The 23,386-nt window shown below is 41.9% G+C and overlaps 2 protein-coding genes across 3 annotated transcripts in view; both read left to right on the top strand.

Annotated features, from left to right (window-relative positions):
• The window catches only part of RUFY2 (RUN and FYVE domain containing 2), a 74,578-nt gene extending 71,640 nt beyond the window's left edge, over positions 1 to 2,938 (top strand). Inside the window, exon 17 of the mRNA XM_030759387.2 lies at positions 2,855 to 2,938. Within this exon, the coding sequence (XP_030615247.2) occupies positions 2,855 to 2,866 (12 nt within the window). The 3' untranslated portion in view covers positions 2,867 to 2,938. The remainder of the gene's footprint in view (positions 1 to 2,854) is intronic.
• PBLD (phenazine biosynthesis like protein domain containing) lies at positions 2,897 to 23,104 on the top strand. 2 transcript variants are annotated; one of them, XR_002647010.3, is made up of 10 exons: positions 2,897 to 3,001; positions 10,537 to 10,636; positions 11,008 to 11,106; positions 12,886 to 12,995; positions 13,209 to 13,238; positions 15,831 to 15,919; positions 16,157 to 16,335; positions 18,901 to 18,963; positions 20,364 to 20,533; positions 22,708 to 23,104. XR_002647010.3 is itself a non-coding variant. In XM_022590720.2 (9 exons), the coding sequence occupies exons 1-9, from the start codon at positions 2,918 to 2,920 to the stop codon at positions 20,474 to 20,476; spliced, it is 867 nt and encodes a 288-aa protein (XP_022446428.2). In that variant the 5' UTR covers positions 2,897 to 2,917; the 3' UTR covers positions 20,477 to 21,178. The 2 variants fall into 2 exon arrangements, 1 of the variants encoding a protein (XP_022446428.2); XM_022590720.2 differs by lacking the exon at positions 22,708 to 23,104 and having other exon boundaries at positions 20,364 to 21,178.
• The last annotated feature ends 282 nt before the right edge of the window (positions 23,105 to 23,386 follow it).

Here is a 23,386-nt window from a genome sequence, read left to right as displayed (position 1 = left end):
AATGAGGCTAAAAACTTGCTCCTTTTGGCATACCTATGATTTCTGTAACAGTGTCAATGTCAGTTCTATTTATGAAAACTATGCTTCATTGTCAGAACTTTAATTTGTTTCTGGTCTCTATTCAATTTTTCTAAAATAATAAAGGCAATCTATAATAAAATTTCCAAATAATTACATCAACAAACTGCAATGTACTGTCAATAATGGTGATGCTACTGAAACTGAAATGTTGGCTGGCAGATGATACCATGTTGAGAAGCCCTAAGTATTTGCCAGTCAATGTATGAAAGTTCAGTTGTGATGCATGCTCAGTATATTATTTACTTAATTCAATAAACATTTATTGTGTCAGGCACTGTTCTAGAAACTGAGATTTTAGTAGCAAAGAAAAACAAGAAGAGGTTCTGACTTTATGCTCTTTGCAGTCTGGTTAGAATAATCCAAGAAACACAAATGAAAGTTCAAGGTATTTTAAAATCTATCAGATCACCAATGGTGGGGCATTCTCATATGCTAAGTTGATACACTCTCTGAAGATAAATTTTTAAAAATTATTTATTTATTTATTTATTTTTGGCTGCGTTGGGTCTTCATTGCTGTGCGCAGGCTTTCTCTGGTTGCTGCGAGCGGGGGCTACTCTTCGTTGCAGTGCGTGGGCTTCTCATTACGGTGGCTTCTCTTGTTGCAGAGCACGGGCTCTAGGCGCGTGGGCTTCAGTAGTTGTGGCACATGGGCTCAGTAGTTGTGGCTCGCGGGCTCTAGAGCGCAGGCTCAGTAGTTGTGGCGCACAGGCTAAGTTGCTCCGTGGCATGTGGGATCTCCCCGGACCAGGGCTTGAACCCGTGTCCCCTGCATTGGTAGGCGGATTCTTAACCACTGCACCACGAGGGAAGCCCTGAAGATAAATTTAACTGTATGTGTAAGTTAAGATGTCTGTACACTTTGACCCAGGGATTTGGTTTTTGGCAATCTATTATAATTAAAGAATCAGAAATGCAGACCAAGATTTACAGTCAAAAAATTTGATCACTACATTATCTTTACAAGTGAAAAATTAGAAATAAATACTCAACAAAGGGGAAATAGTTAAATAATTTATAGCATATGCATGAGCCTATTGTAAATCTATTAAAATGATGTTTTTGAAGCATTTATACTCATGCTATACTGTTAAAAGGGTAAAAATTATGATTAAAAACTGAATATCTAAAATATTAATAATGTTATTGCTTGGAGGTCAGAAGGTGCAACCTTACTGAAGTTATTGAAGGGGGTCAAAAGGTACAAACTTACAGATGTAAAATAAATAAGTCCCAGGAATGTCATGTACAGCATGGTGGCTATAGTTAGCAATAATGTATTGCATATTTGAAAGCTGCTAAGAGAGTAGATCTTCAAAATTTCATCACACACAAAAAAACCCTTTTTTTGTAACTTTGTATGGTGATGGATTAACTAGGTAGTTAATGATTGTGGTAGATCATTTCCCAATATATAAAAATATCGGATCAGTATGTTGTACACCTGAAAGTAATACATCAATTATACCTAAAAAAAAAAAGGCAGAAAAACGTAGGCATTTGGCAAGAAAGTTAAGCAAAACACTTGTTTAATAAATTAAACACAAAGAAAAGAAAAAGAAACCTGTAGGCCTGGGAGCTGCCTAGTGGGCTGGTGCCAGGTGTGGCCGCCAGCAAGGCGTCCCACTGTTATTTATCTTAATGTTGAGAACAAGAAATACATGTTAGGATAGGTTAATTTCTTTTAGATTTAAACAAAGCACCTTCTAATTTGCTGAATATTTTAAAAGTTCTATAACTTTGGGAGGGAAGAATCCCTCCATGCCTATGACAAAACCCATGCTTTCTAGTAAAGCAAAGGAAACACTGAGAATGTTTAACAGAATTTCTCTCTGTAGGGCATGAGAATACAGGAGATCCCCTCCCCACCCTGCTTTTCTATATTTTACAGGTTTTCAGTAAAGAGAAAGTGTTATTCTTATAATGAAAAGCTTTATTTTAACAAATCTATATCATGAGTTAAAAAGTCTCCATCTGCAGATTTATAAAATAACACAAAATTAAAGCATGAGGCTCCTTTGATTATGTTAAGTCCAAAAAAAAAAGTTATTGCTGATTTACATGGTTATGAGTCACTTTTTGATTTTCCAAGTTTTTCTTATAATGGGCATTGTAAAAAAATATAAATTTATTTATTTTTGGCTGCGTTGGGTCTTTGTTGCTGCGTGTGGGCTTTCTCCAGCTGCGGTGAGCGGGGGCTACTATTCTTTGCAGTGCGTGGGTTTCTCTTCATGCAGAGCACAGGCTCCAGGTGCACGGGCCTCAGTAGTTGTGGCTCATGGGCTCCAGAGTGCAGGCTCAGTAGTTGTAGCACACGGGCTTAGTTGCTCCGCAGCATGTGGGATCTTCCTGGACCAGGGCTTGAACCTGTGTCCCCTGCATTGGCAGGAGGATTCTCAACCACAGCGCCACTAAGGAAGCGATAATGGGCATATTTTTTATAATTAGAAAAAATGCATTATTTTAAAAGGGCAGTAATATTCATTGGGAAACTATAAACAACATATATGCCCCTTGAAAGTTTCATGCACTTCATTAAAAGCATAGCCTAATGTAGTTTTGGCTACTCTAGGAATATGATTATGTTGTTAAGTATATGTACACTATGAAAAAAATATTAATCCAGTAATTTAAAACAAATTCAATTTAGAGGCTTAAAATCAGAAGATCACTTTAAATGTAGGTGTGTTAGAATAATTGCTTGACTTTGTACCTGGAAAATGCTAGTTGCTTCTGTACATCAAGTAAAACATTAACTTTTTGATTTTTTGCAGCAACAAGCATGAAAGCAGGCTACCAGCAATTTTGAGAGCTTGCAGAAACAGATTGCAAGGAAAATGAAGTTCCCTATTTTCATAGCAGATGCATTCACAGCAAAAGCATTTCGTGGGAATCCTGCTGCTGTTTGCCTCCTAGAAAATGTAAGTAGTATTTTGTTTTGAAGTGCAGTGCCTCAAATCCTAGATTCCTGTAGAACCAAGTATTTCCTAAAAAAAAAAAAAAAAAAAAATCAGACCCACCTATTTGTGTACCTCTCTGGTTTGTGTTCTTTGTCAAATGATATCAGCAATGTTCATGTCTGCAAGTTGATATTGACCACATCTTATGATGAGACCGCTTACACCTAGATGTAGGTGTAAGAGAAATGAAGATTCATGTAAAGAAGAACTAGAGCCAATTAAAAAAAAAGTGTGTGGGGGATTTCCCTGGTGGTTTGGTAGTTGAGACCCCCCCCTCCGCCCCCGCCCAAAAAAAAAAGAACTCGAGCTCCTTGTAGCCTCTGTGTTTTCATTTAGTTAGCACCAAATGGGGAGGAGAATGAAATTAGATGAGTTTTATGTGACTGGACATGGCTGATACATTTAGCTTAAAAGATTCTAGCTGGATATTTTTAACCTTACCTATAGTTCAGACAATTAGAAATTCTTTTCAGGACCAAAGAGGAGACATTTTGCAAGGACTTCAGTAATGTAGTAGATAGAAGGAATTAAGCTCTAACATAGACAGAACTCAGCTTACTGAAAGTCTCATTTTAAAAATGGCTCTTTGATTGGATAAGTTTTAACAGAATAGTCAAAGTTTCTTTGACCTTAGATGCTTTGTGTTGTTACCTGGGTGTTAGGAAACAAGCCAAGGTACGCTTCTACTCAGAGCAGTTAGTACAAGAGTAGATTTTCTGAAAATTACTTCAGGAACACAGTAAACAGCTGATGATCATAAAGGGCAGGAATAGAAAGGCAGAGGTGGAGAACACGGTGGGGAGTGGGGGGAAGGGGAGGGTGGGATGAATTGGGAGATGAAGTGTGACATAAATACACTACCATGAGTAAAATAGATAGCTAGTGGGAACCTGCTGTATAGCACAAGGAGCTCAGCTCTGTGCTCTGTGATGACCTAGATGGGTGGGATGTGGGGTGGGGGAGGTCAAAGAGGGAGGGCATATATGTATACCTATACCTGGTTCACTTCACTGTACAGCAGAAACTAACACAACATTGTAAAGCAGTTATACTCCAATAAAAAAATAACACATTAAAAAAAGTCTTATTAAGTTGGGCCTTTGAGTGCAAACATCGAGCTGGCTGCAGATTAAAATCACCTGAGGTGCTTTAAAAATTCCTATGCCCAACCAATCACAATAGAATCTCTGGGGGTGGGACCCAAGCAGCACTGTTTTTTAAAGCTCCCCGGGTGATTCTAGTGTAAATCAAGATGGAGAATGGCTGAGGTTTTACTGAGACAGGCGAATATTGTTAATTGAGTCTTTGGTATACTTATTTTCTCCGTCAAATGGAGCAGCAAAATGGTGATCAAGAGTCCTCATCTTACCTTGGGCTTCCCTGGTAGCGCAGTGGTTAAGAATCTGCCTGCCAATGCGGGGACACCGGTTTGAGCCCTGCTCCGGGAAGATCCCACGTGCCATGGAGCAACTAAGCCCCATGCGCCACAGCTACTGAGCCTGCGCTCTAGAGCCCACCTACCACAACTACTGAGCTCACACGCCACAACTACCGAAGCCCCCGCGCCTAGAACCCATGCACCGCAACGAGAAGACCCCACAAGAAGCCCACACACCGCAAAGAAGAGTAGCCCCCACTCACTGCAACTAGAGAAAGCCCGCCCTTAGCAACGAAGACCCAACGCAGCCAAAAATAAGTAAATAAATAAAACAAAACAAAGAGTCCTCATCTTACTTTGATGATGCATTCATCATGCAACCTTGCAGTTGGCATTTTCCAGCCACAAAGTGCAGAAAGTAATAAAGTTAATAGGCTTTGTCAAGTAACACAAGAGCTTAGGAGTATTAGTGAGAGAATAACAGCCGGATTCTAAAACGTGAACTTTGTTTAGAAACAATATGGCAAACATAGCTTCACGTCAAGGACTTGTGAAATTGACTAAATCTGCTTGTCAAGAGTTTTAATATAGGTGCTTCCCTGGTGGCTCAGTGGTTAAGAATCCGCCTGCCAATGCAGGGGACACAGGTTCGAGCCCTGGTCTGGGAAGATCCCACATGCCACGGAGCAACTAAGCCCGTGTGCCACAACTACTGAGCCTGCACTCTGGAGCCCATGAGCCACAACTACTGAAGCCCGTGCACCTGGAGCCTGTGCTCTGCAACAAGAGAAGCCACGGCAATGAGAAGCCCGAGCACCGCAACGAAGAACAGCCCCCGCTTGCCGCAACTAGAGAAAGCCCCCAGTTGAAAATCATTGTTTCAGAAGATACCTTCTCTAAAGAGAGGCTTATTCTGGAGTTTTCCTGTTTAAATTATCCGTAAAAACAACTTCGTTGTGTGCCCAGTATATTTATTTATCCCGATTCAGCTGGCCTTTACTGGCTGTCTACCGTAAGCTGGACACTGTGCTAGGATCAAATGTAATATTCATATATGTGTGTTTCTATTCTTTTAAATATTACTAATCATTTCCAGTGACAGCAAGGAGGATCAGCTTCACACTTTTTTTTTTAAAGTTTTTATTGAGTCTGTTACAATATTGCTTCTGTTTTGTTTTGGTTTTCGGGCCCTGAGGCATGTGGGAATCTTAGCTCCCCAACCAGGGATCGAACCCTCACCCCCTGCTTTGGAAGGTGACCTCTTAACCACTGGACCGCCAGGGGTCCCTGGCTTCACACTTTTAAAAAGGAATGCTTAGTTTTAGTTCCTAAAGTACTTGCTGTTCTGGTTTTTCTGGTTAAATTTAGGGACGCCCAAAAGCCCCTTTTACAGCTTGGTGGGTTATATATTTAAAGAAAAACAGGTGTATGGCAATGCTGTGTTCAATCCATGCTTTAACTCATGTGCAGTGGCCATTTCCAAACTTGCTGCCCTTCCTTAGAGAGAGGATCACTGGCTCAGTGTGACCACACTGGGTCAGAGGCTCCTGGGGTTTCTAGAGGGTTACAACCTCATATCTCATTTTTATGCCCAGAAAAATGATGCGAAGTGCAGAGAAGATTCTTCTAGGACATTGAAGTGTTTTCCTTTGCTGAGTATTTGAGGGAAGAGAGCAACGCAAAGGAAGAGGAAATGTTAATGTGGGAATTGCTGCTTCCCAAGTATCCTCACTGGCTTCTAGAACATAACTCTCAGCTTTGAGGGCAGTGACTTCAGGCAAGTTCAGCCAGATACATACTGTGCTAATTTCTTTTCATATATTATTTCATTTCACCCTCACAACCACTCTATGAGTAGGTCTTATTATTATTATCCCCATTTTACAGATGAGAAAATGGAGGCAGAAGAAGGTTAAATGGCTGACTTCAGTATCCCACCGCAGGTCTGCCTGACTGCAGGACCCATGCTTTTAACCCGCTGTACTCAATACTAGACTAGATATCTTCCTCTTTTATGTGCTCCCACGGCACCCTTTCCCAGTTGATAACATGCATCACTCTTGTTGTAATTCATTCAGTGCCTGTCTCTCTCACTACTGTACATTCCATGAGATCTTAATCTATTCTGACTTGTTCCAACACACAAGGCCTAGCACATGGGAGGCACTAAATAGATACCTGTTGAGTGAAAGTGATAATATTATAATCAGTGATATTATGGCAAAATCTCCTTCTAAGAGTTCTAGTTAGCCAACAGTTTTTCATCTTTTGTTCTCATTGGTAGGATGGGGTGGGCAGGGTATGCAAAGTGAGTATGTTCTTTGGGTTCTGTGATGGAGCTGGAGAGACTAAGCATCCATAAGATCCATTAGAAGCAACTGAAGATGGCCTGAAGTTTGAGTGCTGCATTGTATGGACATAACTTTACAATCGGAAATCCAAGTGCCTCGAAAGGAATCTCCCATTCCTAGATGATTTAGAACTTTCTACATCCAAGTGCTTTTCCATTGCTGGAAGGAAAGCAGAGGGACAAAGGAACAGAGCAGGACTGTCCTGTTTAGGCTGTCATACTTCTAAACTGCCACAAGGTGGGAGTATTTTAAAACTTTACTCTGATTTTCTGATCATTACTCTTTTGTGGGCCATATAGTGATGGAACCTCAGTGTCCCAACGCAGTACATTGGAAGGCAGAAAAACAAACATGGCTCTAATTTTGCTGCTGGAAGCTTGAGTCATGGGAAATTGGCAAAAGGAAATGGATATTAAAGCAAGAGAACTAACAGTTATCGGTTTGGTTTGAAACTATTATGTTACATTTAAAAATAAGCTTGTAGTGTAAAATGGAAACATTATTGGAACCAAAATTCAGTATTTTGAATGAATGTAGTCTCATTCTTTTTTTCCTGAAGCTCTCCAAGTTGAAGCAATATTAATCTTCTCATGATTCACCATTATTTTGATCTTTGGTTCCAGTGTAGAAATTCAGCCACATGTGGTGCACATTGAGGGCTGCTGCTATCATACTTTCTACATTGTCTCTGGCCCCTCAGGCAAATAGCAGGTGCATTTTCAGTGTTCTGGGGCAGAAATTGCACTTATAGAAATTCAAATTGTAATTGGTGAAATATACCAAAGCAGAGAAGATTAAAGAGTTGATGGTCTGTGAAGTGTGTGTTTTAGCTGATGTGCAAAAAAGCCCATTTGCAAAGGAATCTATTACCAATAGATGGTGAGCTTGGCTACAATGTGAAATGCTTTAATACTTTTAGAGGCTCTGGTCCTAAAGATCACGGGAAGCAATAGGCAAAGAAAGGAAGGACAAGGATAGGGAGTTTGGCCAGATCAGATACAGGAGGGACTGGCAGGCACTGCAGGTTCCTTTAGTCAAGGAGGCAAATCCAGGCTTTTCTTCATCAACCCTTCAATCACCTTTGAGGCCTGTGACTGCAGACTCAGCACTGGGGAATTAAATGGCTCTGAGTTTCTCTCAGGTGTTACATGCACGGGCAGGTGGGCCAGTTTCCATGGAGAACATTCGACAGGCCACTGCGAAGCGCTTGAGTTCACTTCTGAACATTGTTGCCTTGTTGGCCTCAGCGGCACCCAACCCCCTCCTCTACTCAGGTGGGACTTCTCACTCCCCAGGCCCACAGGTGCCCAGAGGTGTGACATGTGCTCATTCCACTTCATTCCTACCATCCTAATTCTCCTTACCTTAGCTTACAGAATCCTAGAGTGTCAAAGATTTAACAGAAGGAGAAAGAAGTGAGGTCAAGTGATTTGCCCAAGAAGCATCCCCAATACAAAGCTTTTTGCCCACATTTTCCTGTTCAACTCAACAAAATCTTCCCTTTTTCGAGGTCCACATCAAGTCCTCACTGTTAAAGTCCTAGAGTACTTAATGTCAAAATCCATTGCTGATTTCTGTATCTATCTTGACTCCTCAACTGAGAGGCTCAGGCCCTTGACCAGAGGACCATACCTTACACACCAGGGCTCCCCAGACTTTAATGTGCTCACAGATCACCTGGTTTCTGGTTAAGATGGAGATTCTGATCCAGAAGGTCTGGGGCAGGGCCTGAGACTCTCCATTTCTAACACATTCCCTTGGGAATGGTGCTGATGCTGGTGGCCTAGCGTGGCACTCAGTGATTGATTCTGCTTGCAGGAGTCCATTTTATCTGATAGACATTGGTTTTCTTGCCTGCAGCCTGTTAAAGGGATAATAATAATTTCCTTGTTATGGGGAGGCAGTGCGGCGTGGCAGGCTAAAGCACTGGCTTTGAACCACTCAAAAAGGTAACGTTTATCAAGTACTTACTATGCATCAGGCACTGTGATGAGCACTTTATATGCATTATTGGATTAAATCTTTTGAAAGAAAAACATTAAGTAAAAAACAAACAGAAAAACTCATTGTGTTATTTTTTTCAGAAAATAAGTATCTATTTCTTAAGTGATTTCTCTTTCTGTAGGACTACAGAGCCTCTACAGATTTTTAATACAGAGCTCCTTTAAGAAAAGCTTAGTAAGTCCCCTGTTAGGATTTTTACACCAGCTGATATTTTTAAAATCATGACTGATTTTTCACAACTGCTGTTTTATGCCTTTTTTTCCAATACAGAAACTTTAATAGGTAAACATATCTGTAATGTTATATGAGTATACGGAAAGTGTTTCAAAAGAATTTGAATCAACTAAAAGACAAGGGTGTTTAACTTGCATAACTCAGATAAGTGAATTATGAATTTATTAGAATAAAGTATAATTCTTATTTCTGAGTTTCAGGAGCTCAAGAATAGTAAGTTTTGCCAAAGCAAAAATACATTTGTCTTGAGATTTCTTTTTTTTTAAATAAATTTTTATTGGAGTATAGTTAATGTCTTGAGATTTCTTTAGAATTCAAAATCTAAGTAGTGATCATTTTGTTGATTAAAAAATTGCTTTTCATTCTCAAAGAGAAAATTCATGCTTCAGCCCATTTTTTCCCTTGAGTTAAGAGGAATGTGTGTATGTGTGTGTATGCATGTATATGCATGTATGTGTCTTCACAATAACCCTTCGACCTAAGTACTATTATTCCCACTTTAAAGGCATAGAAGCTGAGGCTCCAGGAGGTGAAATGACTTGCCCACTCTTGCACTGTTTCTAGGAGCTGACCCTAGATACAATCCAATTATGTCTGTTTCCAAAGCCTCCTTTAAAAAAATTGTTTTATTTTGAAAAATTTAAAAACTTAAGAAAAATTTCAAGAATGAACATCTACATACTTTTCCTCTAGATTCACTGGTTCTTACCATTTGCAAAGCCCACATTCTTAATCACTCTACCATTTATTAGACGTATTGTGTTTTTAGGATATTACACAAACTTTCTGTGTTTAATTTGTTTATCTGTAAGTGGATAAAAATATCTATATTGAGGGTTTTTAAAATGAAGGTTAACTGGATAATTATTCTCTTAGCAAATATTTATTGACCTCCTTCCATCCCAGGATGAATAAAAGCATTGTTCTAAATCAGGACAAAGCAAAGTAGCACAGTTGGTGCTCTCATAGAGCCAGAGTCAGAGGTGGGGGGAACAGACATTAAAAGGACATAGCAAGTAATTTCAGGTGGTCTATGCACTGGGGAAGAGACAGAGCAGTCTGGAAGGCTTTCTGGAGGAGGTGACCTCTGGCCTGAGGCCTGACTCATGAAAGGGAGTGAACTGTGCATAAATGGGGGCAGAGTGGTCCAGCCTGCTCAGAGTGGGCACCTGACATCCCTTCATCCAACAGGAAAGAGAGATTGTGGAGTTTCCATTTGCAGAAATTATTTTTAGAAGAGAACACATGCTCTCAGATAGACTAGATAATAATCTGACAAAGGATAGCCCAGGCTGGTAGGTTTTCAGAATCTGTTCTAGCTTTTAACCTCCACAGCTCTTCACATGGTTGCATGCATGGATTTCTGAAAAACCATCTTTATAAAAGTGCCTTGAATTCCTTGGCGATTATTTCCTTTTAGGCATATAACTTTTAATATTAATAAACTGTTATTTACTAGTGGCAGTTGCTGTCCAAGGAAGTCAGATTTTTGTTTCTGGAGTCTCAATAACCTTTTGTTTCTAATTTAGAAATTGGATGAAGACATGCACCAAAAAATTGCAAAGGAAATGAATCTCTCTGAAACTGCTTTTATCCAAAAACTACACCCAACTGACAACTTTACACAAAGTAAATACGCTTTTTTTTTTTTTTTAACCATTCCTGAATGGCACAAGAAACTGCTTTTCCAGTGGGGGAATGATAGTTAAGGGAAATGTCCATTTACTATTTGCATGCAGATAGGAGGGAGAGGGGGAGCTTCTAATCTGGTTTTCATTTCATCTGGGGGAGCAGGTATTGGTGAATTTGAGTGTTTCAGCTCCAGATCTAGCACTGGGGGGCCCTAGGAGGCTTGCCTAGACTTTGCTCCTCCTTTCACAACATGTTTCAATGATGAATCATGCTAATGAAATATTTAGAGAAGAATAAGAAAATGAAAAGTTTACGACCCCCTTGTATGGGAATGATCTCATCTCTCTTTGGTTTTTTCTCCTCTGAAGGTTCCTGCTTTGGATTAAGGTGGTTTACACCAGTGAGTGAGGTTCCTCTCTGTGGCCACGCTACCCTGGCTTCTGCAGCTGTGCTGTTTCACAAAATAAGTAACGTGATTTTCTTTTATGAACTTACCATTTAGCAAATAGCAAATATTTTTAAAAACTCTCACACATTCTTTCCTGTGAACCAAAGTGACTGGTATAAAGACACTGCAAAGTTTATTTCATGCGATTTATTATGCAGAAACAAAAACAGCAAGCTTCTGTAACACTTTGATCTTTCAGAGTATGTACTATGCATGTTGGAAAGCCATGGTCATTGTTTCCTGGAATGCCATTTTCTTCTAAATAGGAGCTCTCTGGTCTCTGTGACAAACACAGGAGCAGAACTTGAATGCAGAATAGTTGTCTAACATGATATGATACTGGGGAACCAAAAGACATAACTTTGCCCCGAATATGTCCCCACCCACATTGAAATTCATTTCACAATAAGAACTTATTTACTCTGAATTTTAAATATTAATGAGCCCCAGCTGTATACATTTACCCTGTGAAGAGAGGATGCAGCACCTTAATCCTACCTGTTTCCACCTCAGCTACACTTAGTATAATAGATAAAGATCAGGGCTTTGTGGGAATGGGGCAGAGAGCTGCCTGGAAATGTCCTAAAAGTGGAGATGGAAGCAGCCATGAATACGTGTAGACCACAAACAGAAAGTTAAACAAGGAAATAAACAGGATGATACGACAGAGGGGTAACTGTGGGGAGGAGGGTGTTGGAAAAAGAAGTTCCCTGGGGGAGCAACTTAGGTGGGGATGATAAGGGAAGGTGTTAATAGGTCAGGTTTGCCCAGAAAGCAGACTCTGAGACACACTGGCATGCCAGAAGAATTGGGGGCAGTGTTCTTGAGATCAGTATTGTTAAGGGAGTAAAGAAAGCAGAATTGAACACAGGGAGAAGTTGAACTGCAAAGTGGTAGCACCAAAGAAAGGCCTGTTAGTCCTCCACAGGGTGGGCCTAAGCTTCCATGAGAAAATGCTTGGTAAATAATGATGTCTTACACCAATTATAATGAGAAGAATTAAACTTTGGGTTTCAGAATGTAAATTTTATTCTGTGAAAGTTAATCAGCGGTGCTGAATTTTCTCACCTTTGAGATATGGTTAAGTATTACAGAAATATTAGGGAAGAGAAAAGAATTAAGTCACAAATCTTTGTTTTCACTAAAAATGTTACCCACACTGAGATAAGTGGCCCAAGTTGTATCAGTAACATGAAGAGATATCAGGTTTGGTGATCTAATCTTTAAATCAAGGTTTTATGCATAGTTTGGTTTGTTTATGGTAAGCTTGATTTGTTCATCTCAGACTGTTGTACATGACCTGTATGTTCTATTTGTCATCCCTTTGACTTATCTTAAACTAGTAGAGTTTATAACTCTATAGTATTATAGGGGGATAGTTAAAAATCTGCATTAGAAAACATTATAGCATCCCTATGAGCTATGTTTAATTATTACCCCCAATTTATTGGTAAAATGAAATTAGTATAGTTTTAATTATTACCCCATTTTATTAATGAGGAAATTGAGGTTTAAGGAGATTAAATAATTTTTTCAAGGGCACAGCATGATGTCAAGTCCAATCAGTTATGTTCTTGGTTCTCAAGTTAGAATCCAGTGAGAGTTTTCTCCACGTAGGACCCAAGTAACCCAAACCTGGGACCCCTTTACTGGAAAGAACAACACTGCCAGAGAATCTAAGACTACATAACAGTGATCAAAACAGACATGCAACTATATAACAATGTTTATTTTCCTATTTCTTGATTCCTTTCAAAAAGTTTTCTAGTTGACAAAATAGAATTCTTTTTTTGGCCAGAAAACATGAATAGCACCCTAACCTTTGTCACTCTGAGTGGGGAACTAGAGGCCAGAAGAGAAGAGGATGGTATCGTCCTGGACCTGCCTCTTTATCCAGCCCATCCCCAGGTCAGCTCTTTTTAATTTTTTTTTTTCTTTTGGCTGCCCTGCACGGCTTATGGGATCTTAGGTCCCTGACCAGGGATTGAACCAGGCCCTCGGCAGTGAGAGCATGGAGTCCTAACCACTGGACCGCCAGGGAATTCCCAGCTCTTTTTAATTATTGCCATAAACTGACAGCTTTCCTGTTTTACAGTAGTTTTGTCTTTTTTCCCAATCTAGGACTTCCATGAAGTGGAGGAATTGATAAAGGTTGGTGAAAAGAATCAAACCTGAGCCGTGTGATATGATCATCTGTTATCATTTGAACAAAGATTCGGTACTGTTTGATCTCAACAGATAGGCCTTCTACCAGTACAAGTGTTCCATTCTAAGCTTGGTTGAATACTGCACTGTGCATTTGAGATTTGAATTTTAATATTGAATCTAGGGACTTCCCTGGTGGTCCAATGGTAAAGAATCCACCTTACAATGCAGGGGATGGGTGTTTGATCCCTGGTTAGGGAACAAAGACCCCACATGCCTCGGGGCAACTAAGCCCGTGCCGCCTCAACGATAGAGCCGTGGTGCGCAAACTACAGACCCCGAGAGCCACAACTAGAGAGAGAAAACCCACACGCCACAACTGGAGAGAAGCTCGTGTGCCACAACTAGAGAGAAGTGCTTGCGCTGCAACAAAGACCCTACACAGCCAGAAAAAAAAAAAAAGAAAAATAATATTGAATCCATTTAGTGAGAAGGTTGACCAGTTTTCCCTGACTCTTCATTATCCGATTAGCCTCCATGGAATGGTGGGGGAGGGGAGACTGTCGTGTGGCAGGCTGAGAGTGAAAGGAAAGAGTGGAAACTGCCTGGCAGCTGTCGGTGTCCTGATGTCTTTAGTGGAGAATACGCCTGAGATGACAGGGCTGTGCTTTGATGGAAGAGAGCAGGAAAGCATGGGAACCTTGATAGATAAGACAAGATCCATAGACTGGCCTCCTCAAGGGGTCTGTGTGGGAATGGGGCTTGATGATGATGACGATGATGACAATGAATATTTTTGAAAGTCTGCCCTGTGCAGTGCCACGCACTAAGTGTTTTTTTTGTGTGTGTGTGTGTGTGGTACGCGGGCCTCTCACTGCCGTGGCCTCTCCCATTGCGGAGCACAGGCTCCGAACGCGCAGGCTCAGTGGCCATGGCTCACGGGCCCAGCTGCTCCGCGGCATGTGGGATCTTCCCGGACCGCGGCACGAACCCGCGTCCCCTGCATCGGCAGGCAGACTCTCAACCACTGCACCACCAGGGAAGCCCTAAGTGTTTTTAATGTATTATCTCATTTAATTCTCACTGCCACCCAGTGCAGCAGGCACTACAGTTGTCTCCCAGAGATTCCAGAAGGCCAGAGCAGCCCTGGATGGCCAGGTGCTTAGTTTGTGGAGCAGGAAGGGCCCAGGTCAGGACCAGGCCAAGGGCAGCCATGAGAAAAAATGATTCTGTAAAATGGCGTATTATGGTATTTCTCAGTGAATTTTCAACTCAGGATTTATAATCTCTTTAGTGTTTTGCTTTAAGTTTTCAGAGTATAAGCAAGTATCATGGATTCTGATTTTACACTCAGCTCTACCTATGGCTTGAGTTTTGGGACACAAGCCGAATTCATAAATGAACTACTTTAAACATATTGGCAAGAAAATGGAAAATATTCACAGTGCTAGACCTTGTTCTAAGCCTCAGGGTCGGCATTTGTAAAATGAGGATGATGAAGGGTTATTTATTGTGAGTATTGTCATTTTGTGTTCCTAGAAACTGGCAATAAGATTCTCAGCTGAGAATTAAACTTTCAAATTGACATAAGAATCCATGCAGAGAATGACCCTTCAGAGAGACTGAGAGGCCCCGGAGAGCAGATGTGATCGGGCTGTAGGCGTTCCCATTTCTGGGGGGGGGTCGGGAACGTTGGTCAGCAGTGGTCACAGAGGCAGACATTCCAGGCATCACCCATGGCAGAGGGAGTCTTGGCGATAGGACCTAGAACACCTCAGTCCCTAAAGAAGATTAGAGAACCTGAAGCCACCTAGTGACAACCAGACAACTACTGTGTAACTCTTGTCTGTTCTGAAGGCAGCTGGTGGTGGTGCCACAGGATGACTCGGAGGGGCACAAGACACAGTGCCTTGGATATGAGTGAGGCTGTGTGCAGCCCAGTAAAGGGTGAATCAGGGTATCTCTAGAAAATGTTGAAAATGTTGCTACGTTCTTGATCTGTAGCATACAGTCTACGTGAGAACAGCGAGCTTGCCAAGCAGAGCAGCCTTGAGACAAGTGCCCTAGTCCCACTTCCAGTCAGACTGCTGGCCCTGAGTCCTTCCCATGTGGAAGCTTCTAGTTACTGCTGCAGGAACTCCACATATTATTTCACTTAATCCTCACAACAACTCCAAGAGGCAGGCATGAAGCCCGCACCTCTACAGATAGTAGACAGTAGTAATTCAGAGCTTTGACTCCAGGGCCCCTCAGACCTGGGTCAAGGTGTGTGTGTGTGACCTTGGGCCTCTCTGAATCTTCTTATCTATGGGGAAAATACCCACCTGAAGGAGTTGTGTGTTGAGGCACGTAGTAACATGTGTGAACAATGCCTATCTCTGGCTAAACTCAGAGGGTAAACTCAACCCTCATCAAGGTCTCTGGCTGCCAGGAAACTGGCCTTCTTCAGCAATACCTTGAGTCCCGAAACTGACCTGAAACTCCTGGGATTGGAGATGTTGGGTGTGCCTGGCACAGAGCAGATGCTCGTGAGAGGTTGCTCTCCAAACATGGGTCAAATTCATAAATTCCTGAGGAGGTTTTGGTCTGTCTCCATAGACTGCCATAGGTGACACACTGGTTCAGGACATCCGCTATTCCCCAGATACCCGAAAGCTCCTGGTCCGGCTCAGTGATACTTACAACAGGTAAACAAGATTTTTGGCTTCGTCAGCACCCTGGGGATGGCCGAGCACCCAGATTTATGGCTCTGGCTTGGTCTGGCTGTGCCATGTTCTGTCAAACCATGATTTACACAGCCAGAAAGTTTTGTTCCCCTCCTGGTGAGCCATTTGGCAAGCTGCATCCTGGCCTGCTTTACAGAGTGTGGGTAGTGGGTAGTCTATTGAATGGCTTTGTCCTGATCCACCCCGTTTCTGAACAAGGTCGTTTCTGGAGAGCCTGAAAGTGAACACACAGAATCTGCCGCAAGTGGAAAACACGGGGAAGGTGAAAGGACTCATTCTCACCATCAAGGGAGAGCCTGATGGGCAGACTCAAGCGTTTGACTTTTACTCCAGATATTTCACTCCATGGTTTGGTGTGGCCGAAGACCCCGTAACAGGTACTTTTTGACTTGCGTCCTGAAGAGGGCTAAACAGTGGAGAGGGAGGAGGATAACAAGTAGCTGTTGCTGTGCCCTCCCTGTGACCTTTCAGGTTGTTTGGTTTTTGAGCTGCCTTTGTTTCCCTACCTCCCCCTCCCCCACCCCTTCACTGAAGTCTCCTGTGAAAAACACAGAGTTAAGGAGGCAGCATAGCAGGGTTAAACTAGGGTCAGACAGCCTGGGTTTGCATCCTAGCTTCCTAGCCGTTGACCTTGGGCAAATGACTTAACATTTTTTTTTAGATTCTTTTTTGATGTGGACCATTCTTTTTTTGGACCATCCTTTAAAAAGCCTTTATTGAATTTGTTACAATATTGCTTCGATTTTTATGTTTTGGAGTTTGTTTTTTTTTTTTTGGCCGCGAGGCCTGTGGGATCTTAGCTCCTCGACCAGGGATTGAACCCACACCCCCTGCACTGGAAGGCGAAGTCTGAACCACTGGACCAGCAGGGAAGTTCCTGACTTAACTTTTTAAAGCTTTTGTTCCCTGGCTATAAAATATGGATAATACCTCATAGGTTATGTAAACACAACGCATGTTAAGTGCTCAACACAGTGCCTGGCACATGGTAAGTGCCCAATAGCTATTAGGTATTTTAATAATAACAACAGGGCTTCCCTGGTGGCGCAGTGGTTGAGAGTCCGCCTGCCGATGCAGGGGACACGGGTTCGTGCCCCGGTGCGGGAAGATTCCACATGCCGCGGAGTGGCTGGGCCCATGAGCCATGGCCGCTGAGCCTGCGTGTCTGGAGCCTGTGCTCTGCAATGGGAGAGACCACAACAGTGAGAGGCCCGCATACCGCAAAAAAAAAAAAAAAAAAAAAAAAACTGGCTCCCTGAGCCAACACTTCTAGAGCTGCCATTTGCAAAATCTAGTGGCCAATGTCCACTACATTCCCAAAGCCTTTTTTCCTTTTCAGTGACCAGCCTGCACGATCATTGATCTAGATAAGATTTGGTTTTTGAAGGATCAAGCCCTGGACTGCTGGTGGGAAATTGGGACAGGCATAGTGGTTTTGTTTTTTCCTCCCTTCCTCATTTCCCTGACCTGCCCACAAAGTGGGTGGGATGGATTCAGGAACGTGGGTATTCAGGATCTTCTACCAGACAGAAGCAGAGGGATGAAATCAAAGATGGGCAAAAATGTGAAGCCTCGTACTTTCATCCTCCTTGAGAAGAATGGGCTGAGCCACAAAACGGGGGATGCTGGATGGAGGAGGCTGGTGGATGGGATAGTGGCCAGGGTAAAAGGAAGCTGAGTAGAGACGGTGAGCCTCCTGTTCTGGTCAGATGGCAGGGGGCTGGGATGGTTTCAGTGCCTTGACTTAGTTACTCTGAGGAACAAAATATGTGAAATTCAAAGCTCAGCAAGCAAGCGCTTTTAAAGACTCAGGAAAATGCCCAGCGACTGTTGGTCCAACTCAACCCTCCCCAATAGAAAAGAAGTTCTGAGTGGACTTACAGTTGCACAGCTGCTTCCCAAAGATTTTAATTACCACAGAGGGCAAGTTTTTCCCCCTGTAATAATGCTTTTCTAGAGTGGGAAGGGCAGCGATGCCCAACCATTTCAGTTTGCTTGAGACTGAGGGACTTCTCAGCATACAGGATCTTCAGTTCTAAAACCAGGACAGTCTCAGGCATACTGGGATGCTTGGGCACCCTATCTGGACCCATAACATTAGTAAGTTTTCCTGAAGGAGAGACCTTTTCCAAACCATCCTTTTTTCTCCCAAAGACTTTTCTGTCAGTTATTACTTTACATTTTGTTTCTTCATTTTATTTAATTTAATTTATTTATTTATTTTTTTGCGGTACGCGGGCCTCTCACTGTTGTGGCCGCTCCCGTTGCGGAGCACAGACTGCGGACACGCAGGCTCAACGGCCATGGCTCACGGGCCCAGCCGCTCCGCGGCATGTGGGATCTTCCCGGACCGGGGCACGAACCCGTGTCCCCTGCGTTGGCAGGCAGACTCTCAACCACTGCGCCACCAGGGAAGCCCTGTTTCTTCATTTTAATATCTATTCTCTGATCTAAACCTAGGGCACAATCATATGAAAAAATACCCCACTAAAAGAAAGTTCTGGCACCGAAAACCTGTGAATGCTGAGTTGGTGGGAAATACAGCCTTTTGTCAGAGTTCCCACCTTTTCTTTCATGTGTGTCCTAAGAAGAAGGAGATATTTTTCCCTTGAAAGATGTAGACAGATTTATGTGAAGACCTTGATTCTACCATGGGCTGACAATGAACTGGTAGACAAGACAAGAATTAAAACCTACAGTTTAATTCAGCCTTCAGAAAGTATAAGACACAGCAGATACATCGTTTAGAGGAGTTATCCGTAAATTCTATGTCTTCCTTTCTATTTCCATCCTTAATTCCACACTTGGCTGTGGCCACGGCCAACATAATGACTACGTCATCTAAGGTTTAGTCAAACTGGATAGTCGACTGTTTATGAACTTAGTGCAGAGTTGCCCCTGTTTTCTTTGGGATTGTACCATGGCTTTTCACTTCTTTTAAGGGTCTGCACATACTGTTCTCAGCAGCTACTGGTCCCAGCAACTGGGGAAGAAAACCATGCACGGTAGGACAGCTTGTTTTCAAATTTTAAAACATTTGCTTAACTTGAAGCTAGTATTTCTTCTCATATGTACTATCCACTTGAAGATGTAATAAAATGTTAACTATCACCCATGTGAAAATGAGAGGTTTCAAATTCCTTCCCCCTGAACCTTCTGCTCAAAACATCCTCCACCCCAAACATCTTCCACCTCTGTCTCTCCCAACACAAGGACACACTTCTAATACAGTAAGTACAGTAAGTGTTTGTTGAATAAAGTTAACTAGCTGTATAACTTTGACCCAGAAATGTTATTTATAATGTGACAAGTTGAGACTGGATGATTACCAAGGTTCCTTACTGCCATTGCTAGTTATGAGATTAAATCAAACAAACTGCTTTGGAACCAAGTCTCCTAGTGATTTACATGTTGCCTGAGGCAGAGAAAATAAATTGCAGCCAGTGGAATTTACACAGCTAGTACTACATAGCTAGTACACAATCAGAGTAGGAGTTTGACTTTAAAGGATGGAGGTTCTTACTTAGTGGGATGGTTAAGCCTCTGTGACACTGATTTGGGAATAGCACGGTGACTGTTCTCTTTCTTTGGTGAGCCTAATTACTCCTCTGACCTTAGGAAGCCTGAGGCTGTGCCTCATGGTTGCCTGACAAGTGTGTTTGCTTGCTAACCACAATGAGTAAAGAACTCCCTTTATCCTATTCAGACCGCGGAAGGTGGGGCCTTTTCAGAAGGGCCAAGAGCACCCCTCTTTATCTTCTTAGACTTTTAGTCCTAGCCTCTGTCTTTTCACATGTGCTTGCCTTCTAGACAGAGCCACGGAGGATGCTTTATGGGCGGGGTATGTCTGGGGCATTACAGGAAGTAATAGAGGAAGTGGCTCAGGAAGGAAAGCTGTAGAGCTGTGTATTTTGTGGATCAAATTGCGTCTGTGGTCTCAGTCCTCAGGAGAGTGGGGTGGGCTGGGCAATACCATGCACAGATGAAGGAATGCATTCTATTTAAAAAAATTTTTAAGATTAATTGATTTTTATTAAGGTAACATTGATTTATAACATTATATAAGTTTCACATGTACATTGTATTCCTGCTTCTATATACCCTACAACGTGCTTACCACCAAAAATTTATTTTCCATCTTTCACCGTACAGTTGATCCCCTTTACCCATTTTGATCTCCCCGCCCCTCCCGGACCCTTCGCCTCTGGCAACCACCCTCTGTTCTCTGTGTCTATGTATTTGTGTTTGGTTTGTTCATTTTGTTTCTGTTTATTTGAAGGAATGTGTTCTTTAAACTGACCTGGGAGGATTCTAGAGCTTGTAATACGTGGTCTCTCACTATGTCATGTTAATTAAAAAGGGTGAAAATGATCTTAATTTGTGACTCGTTTTATGTTTTCTTTAGCCTTTCAGTGTTCCAGCCGGGGAGGAGAATTGAAGATTTCCCTGCGTCCTGATGGACGAGTTGACATCAAGGGACGTGCTGCTCTTGTTTTAGAGGGCACACTGACGGCCTAGACGCGCTTGTGCGTGATGCTGCAATCTTGACTTACTATTTTCCACGTAGAAAGAAATGTAAGGGGCTGCTTTGAATAAAGTTTGCATAGTAGTCTACTTAACCCTCACCTTAGACATAGAACAACAAAGACATATTAATGGGAATTTAATAATACTTCCTGACTAATTAGCTAATGGAGTGTTGGCTCTACCTGTGAGTATATTTGAAATGTAAGTAACTAATAACGAAGAATAACGGTGTCACCTTTGATTATGAGCACCAATCACAAAATGAGGAACAAATTTATGAGGAGTAAGATCAAACCATTTAAACTTAGGTGTGAGTACCAGATAGACTATTTTGTAGCCATTGAAAAGACCCAATAACTATGAGGAAATATTAAAAAAAATTTCATGATACAATACCAAGAAAGAAAATCACAGTAGAGTATAAACTGTTAGCGACGTTATGCTGTGTCTGTGGAGAATACGAATTTATGTGGACAGAGATGGATCATGAAGATAGAAAAGTGAAAAGAGTTCACGTGTGGAGGGTAAGATTGGAGTAATTTTAATGTACCTAAAAAGTTATTTTCTTCATTGGAACACACTCATGTTTAATAACTAAAAATCAGGACATGTAACTAAATAACTAAAAAGCCCAGAATTTTAAAAAAAATGTATGTGTGATAGAGTGGTAGTAAAATTAAACATGAAAAGTAATATCTTGCCTCTTTCCAAGTTTTTTTTGGGGTGGGAATTCCCCTTGCTGTGGCTCCCATGTATTCTGCAAGTTAGGTGCCCAGCTGGGATCTGAATTCCCAGCCCATGTGTCAGATCTACTGCTCAGCAATCTGACGTGGTTGGTAAAAAGCAATTTGCTGTCTCCTGTGTATAAGACACTAGGCTAGAAGCTGGTGGGGTGGAGAGCTGGGGGCCAGGCTGCAAAGGAGATTAGAGGGGAAGCTTATAGAGCTCTCAAGGGACTCTAACTGGGAAAACCAGGCTCATCCTTTCATGAAAAGATAATGAGCACTTGCACTGGTCTGTGATTAGGGTCTACATATGGCAGACGCTGAATGCTATGGCATAGTCTGGGGAGTGTTGAAGGACAGGGCTTCGAAAGACTGGGGCATGAGCAAGGCTTCAGAGATGAATGCACATGGCATGTCTGGGTTTTGTCTAGAGTTTCTACATCTTGAAAGTAGTTAGGTTCTATGGGGGCTGAGAGAAATAAAATAAAGTAATTATTAAACTTACAATCCAGTTGAAGAGATAGCATGTAAACACAAGGATAGATAAATAATACTGTAAGCTATTTTTATTGTTGTTTTTTAAACTATTAAAACCTGTAGAAAGGACATAGGAATCATGGCGATTGTGAGTCATCCCCAGGGTATGAGAAAGGGAGAACTATGGTTCTCCAGGTGTGGTCCCTAGACAAGCAGCATCTGTGCCACCTGGGAGCTTGTTAGAAAAGCAAATTCTCAGGCCCCATCCCAGACCCACTGAATCAGAAGTTGTGGAGATAGAAACAGAAATCTGGTTTTTAACAAGCCTTCCAGGTGATCCTGGTGTACACTTAGGTTTGAGAACCTCTAGTATTCAGCCACTGTTTTCTTCCCTCCCAAGTGACAATTGCCTATGTAGCCCAATAACTTTAAATGTGCGTTATCTCAAAATCTTGACCATACCAATATACTTGCTGCTTAGTGCAGTTTAGGAGGAGCTGGGTTTTTTTTTTTTTCCTCTTAGTTTCCAGTTCTGTTCAGCATAGAAAAACTAGCTGTGCTCAGGTGGGAGCTGTTCAGTAAAATGTTGGTAATATACAGATTAATCAGCCATGATTTATTAATGATGAATTAATTACACCTGATTGTGCAGTTCTGCTAGCTAAATGGAGCTTTAAAGGAGTTATTTTATTAATCATCATGGTGCTAATTGCAGACACTTACAGAAGGATCACTAATTAAACATGCAACCATATGCAAAACAAGTTGGGCTGCTGAGACCTGCAAGAATAAGAAACCCTGATTTTTAGGGGAGCCAAAACATTTTATTTTATGCAATATTAGGGAGCTGGCTTGGCAATGTTAATCATTCACTGCAAGTTAATATTGTAATCTTTCCCAGCAGGGATTGATCCCTATATCAAAAAGTGTGTAGCACTCTAGTGAGATTCTAGTAAAGGGGAAGATCATTCAAGCCTATTTTCTCTTTTATACACATGCAAAATGGCTTTTGCTGAACAGAGACCATTGATTGATGGGATGGGACTTACAGCAGAGACAGTCAAAACCACAAACCAGTCCTTCGTGTCAGAGAGCATCAGGTGAGTGCGAGACTGAACTCTTGGAGACCATGAACACCCTGTGTATTGAGTCACAATAAGAGGAGTCACAGCCTTCTACTATTGGAGCAGAGAAAGAAATGAGACTGTCCAGCTGAAGGGGCATCAGGTAAACTCAAGGATAGCTAAAGAATGGGAAAATCGTTTTCAATTTTTAGCTCAAGATAGATTAAAGCCGTTTCCTGACTTTTTGTTGTTATGATTATTAGTTTGGAGTTATGCAGCATCATTGTGAATAGTCAAGGAGGTACTGGCCAGCTTCCTCCAAGGAAGCCAAGGTGGCCAGGTGCTACCTCTCTCTGCACTTCAGGGGGCAGGCATGCTACTCGGGCTCCGCCAAATCAGAAACCATCTCCTGGGAATGTGGATCCTGAACAAGGGAAGCAGTACTGTAGAGGTGGCTAGAGACCTATACTATAGAGATCCATACTATAGCTCATTCTAGCTTGTTCTAACATTATTAGCTGTTCCACCATTTAATCAATCCCCTCAGTCTCCTATTTTTTTTATTTTTATTTTTGGCTATGCCTCGCGGCATGCAATATCTTATTTCCCCGACCAGGGATCAAACCCGTGCCCCC

Source organism: Delphinapterus leucas, chromosome 16 (genome assembly GCF_059928025.1).
Source record: "Delphinapterus leucas isolate spDelLeu-1000000601 "Yukka" chromosome 16, BTC_Dleu_Yukka2, whole genome shotgun sequence".
Lineage (NCBI taxonomy): Eukaryota > Metazoa > Chordata > Mammalia > Artiodactyla > Monodontidae > Delphinapterus > Delphinapterus leucas.
Note: the sequence above shows the minus strand (reverse complement) of the source record. Positions and strands in the feature narration are given on the sequence as shown.